This window comes from Takifugu flavidus, chromosome 4 (genome assembly GCF_003711565.1).
Source record: "Takifugu flavidus isolate HTHZ2018 chromosome 4, ASM371156v2, whole genome shotgun sequence".
NCBI lineage: Eukaryota > Metazoa > Chordata > Actinopteri > Tetraodontiformes > Tetraodontidae > Takifugu > Takifugu flavidus.
Genome location: NC_079523.1, coordinates 8327529 through 8330024, shown reverse-complemented (window position 1 = coordinate 8330024; position 2496 = coordinate 8327529). Strand labels below are relative to the sequence as shown.

The window sequence follows — 2496 nt, the reverse complement described above, 5'->3', positions numbered from 1 at the left end:
TATTGTTTATTGTGAGGGGTGGACAGAGCTGTAAATATTTAACTTGTAGCAAAGAGCAGTTGGTTAAATTTCAACTGGTAAGGCAAATATGGCAGACACACTAGGATGAATGCAAACACACACAGATCATTCAGGTAAAAGCACCAATCAACTGCGTGATGGTGCAGTGGTGCTGGAACCACATGCATCATCCCATGTACACCCGAAAGAGACATGGTGTGAACTCTATATACTAAAATGTCACCCTCATAAGCATGATATCTGCAGTTATATTTACTTTACATGAACCGGAGAGTTTTCTTAGGATCAAACTCACGTCTATGACGCCATCTAGTGGTGAAACCTTAGACTGACCCCAATGTAATAAAGGAGAGCAAATGCATATCCTAACACAAAGGGAGTTTTATCAAATTTTATTATGAATTCTTCACTGCTGCAACCAAAGCAACTGAATCACAACATGATGTATTTGAGAAGTCCCAGCAACAGTCTGTCCATTCTCCAGATATCTGTAAAACATCCTTATTCTGGATAGTTGCTCAAGCTCCGTTTTTAAATGTCACACTTCTGCCTCCTTCTGTTCTTCTTGCACACCCTCCTCTGCCCTGGCCCGTCGACGCTCTGCCTCAGTGATCGTCATTGGGTGCAGAGGAAAAAATCCTGCCAGACCTTCAAGAAAGATGAAGACACATTACATCACAGTTGTGATTTAATATCGAGGTATTCAATCTCAGGGCATGGCTGTTTGCCAACTCCACCCTTTGGTGCAGTGGCTAAAAATCAAAACATGTTTAGATGCAGAAAACACACCTAGAAGTTTGGCCACTGGCTTGGTGGGGTGTGCACCACAGCCGATCCAGTATTTGACTCTGTCGAAGTTGAAGCTGACGAGTTTCTCATTGTGGATGTTTGGGAGCGGATCGTAAGTGCCCAGCTGCTCGATATATTTACTATCTCGCGCTCTTTTGTTGTAAGCAGCCACTATACGATAGAAGGGTCTGTTAGCTTGTTTGTGGCCGGCAAGAGCCATTCGGATGACCACATGTCCTCCGTGGTAGCCCTTTAGCAGAAGTGATGCTGCAGGGAGAAATAAGAACAGCAAGACCTATCATTGAGTAGTAATGAAATTTGAAACGGTAATCACTTTTCTAAATGTAAAGCAGTGTGAATCCAATCCAAAACACAATTTAAACCACTTCAAAACAATTACGGTAGTTAAATGTGTCTTCACTCAATACCAGTCCCAGTAATAATGATACAACTCTCAAATTTCACATTGAATTTTTTAAGTGGTGCATCTGGAGACGAAGAGATTTGGTGCTATAAGTATATTTAGACAACATGAATGGAATACATTTTTAAGACTAGTAAAGGTTTACACTCCTAAATGATGAATTATAGTTAGAATTTATAGTCTAGCCTGCTCATCCTTTCTTTGAGGAAAAACTGCATCAATGGTTAATACACCATGTACAACAGTATATCTATATTTTTAATATACAGTGGATCCTCAATGACAATTTATAAAATTGATTTATTTGACAAAAGATATCTTTAGCGTATCTGAACCTGCAATACAAGCAATTTTAACCCATGTGCCACAAATAGATAAACATGTTAATATAACGTGTTGTAGAAAATGTTTGTGGTCACAGTGTGTACTCACATAAATGAACCATTATGCTGGCAGGGCGATTCTGCAACAGAAAAATACCACCATTAAACACGAGTAATTTTGGTTTAACAATACGATGTATGAAAATCACAACATGATCAGATAAAATGCTTCTAAATTGCAATGGACAGCAGAGCTATGGCTAATGGCTAACTTGAACGGTGTGGATCTTCAGCAGTTTAGAAGATACAGTAAGATAAAAGTGAACAATGTAATAAATCGTATGTATTTACAAATTGGAAAAAAATGGAGATAGTTACCTGTCTGGTTTGTTTACGAGTTATAAAATATATATGTATCGTTATAAGGATGTATATCCCGCACCACCAGTAATGTCACATCTACCAGAGCGCCGCCATGTTTAAACAGGAAGTGGCGTCATTGCAGCGTGTTGTTGATGTCATTATATCAGACCGGCACGAGGTGGCGCTGTTGCTCCTGCTTTGCTGTCAGAGTGGAATTGCGGAGGCTCATTACAGTATCTTTCTTATATGAAGTTTTTGGGTTTTAAAGGTGCCTACTAAACTATCTATCACCACATCACATGACACTAGTGAAAATACAGTTCTAATCAATCAAGGAAGATTAGAAAAGAATAACAGCACAGTGAAAGGTGATTATATCCAGTGGGAGTTCACATGGGCCAGAAACCCAATGTCACTAACTATAATTTTGGCTAAAGAAAGCCTGCATCTTGTGGAAAAGTAATATAGCATTTATACAAAGGAAGATGGAGCCACTTGTATGGTAAAATGTCGTACTGCTTTCTTATTATGATAATGAACCCCAACGATCAGACTCATTTTGCCCAGCTGAGACCT

At 39.1% G+C, this 2496-nt stretch overlaps 1 protein-coding gene across 1 annotated transcript; it reads right to left on the bottom strand.

The window, feature by feature from the left end:
* Positions 1-397: 397 nt before the first annotated feature.
* Positions 398-2064, bottom strand: mrps16 (mitochondrial ribosomal protein S16). The gene is made up of 4 exons (XM_057030977.1): positions 1936-2064; positions 1667-1697; positions 811-1077; positions 398-669 (listed from the first exon to the last, which is right to left on the bottom strand). Exons 2-4 carry the CDS (start codon positions 1677-1679, stop codon positions 560-562), a joined length of 390 nt encoding a protein of 129 aa, XP_056886957.1. The 5' UTR covers positions 1680-1697; positions 1936-2064; the 3' UTR covers positions 398-559.
* Between the last annotated feature and the right edge of the window lie 432 nt (positions 2065-2496).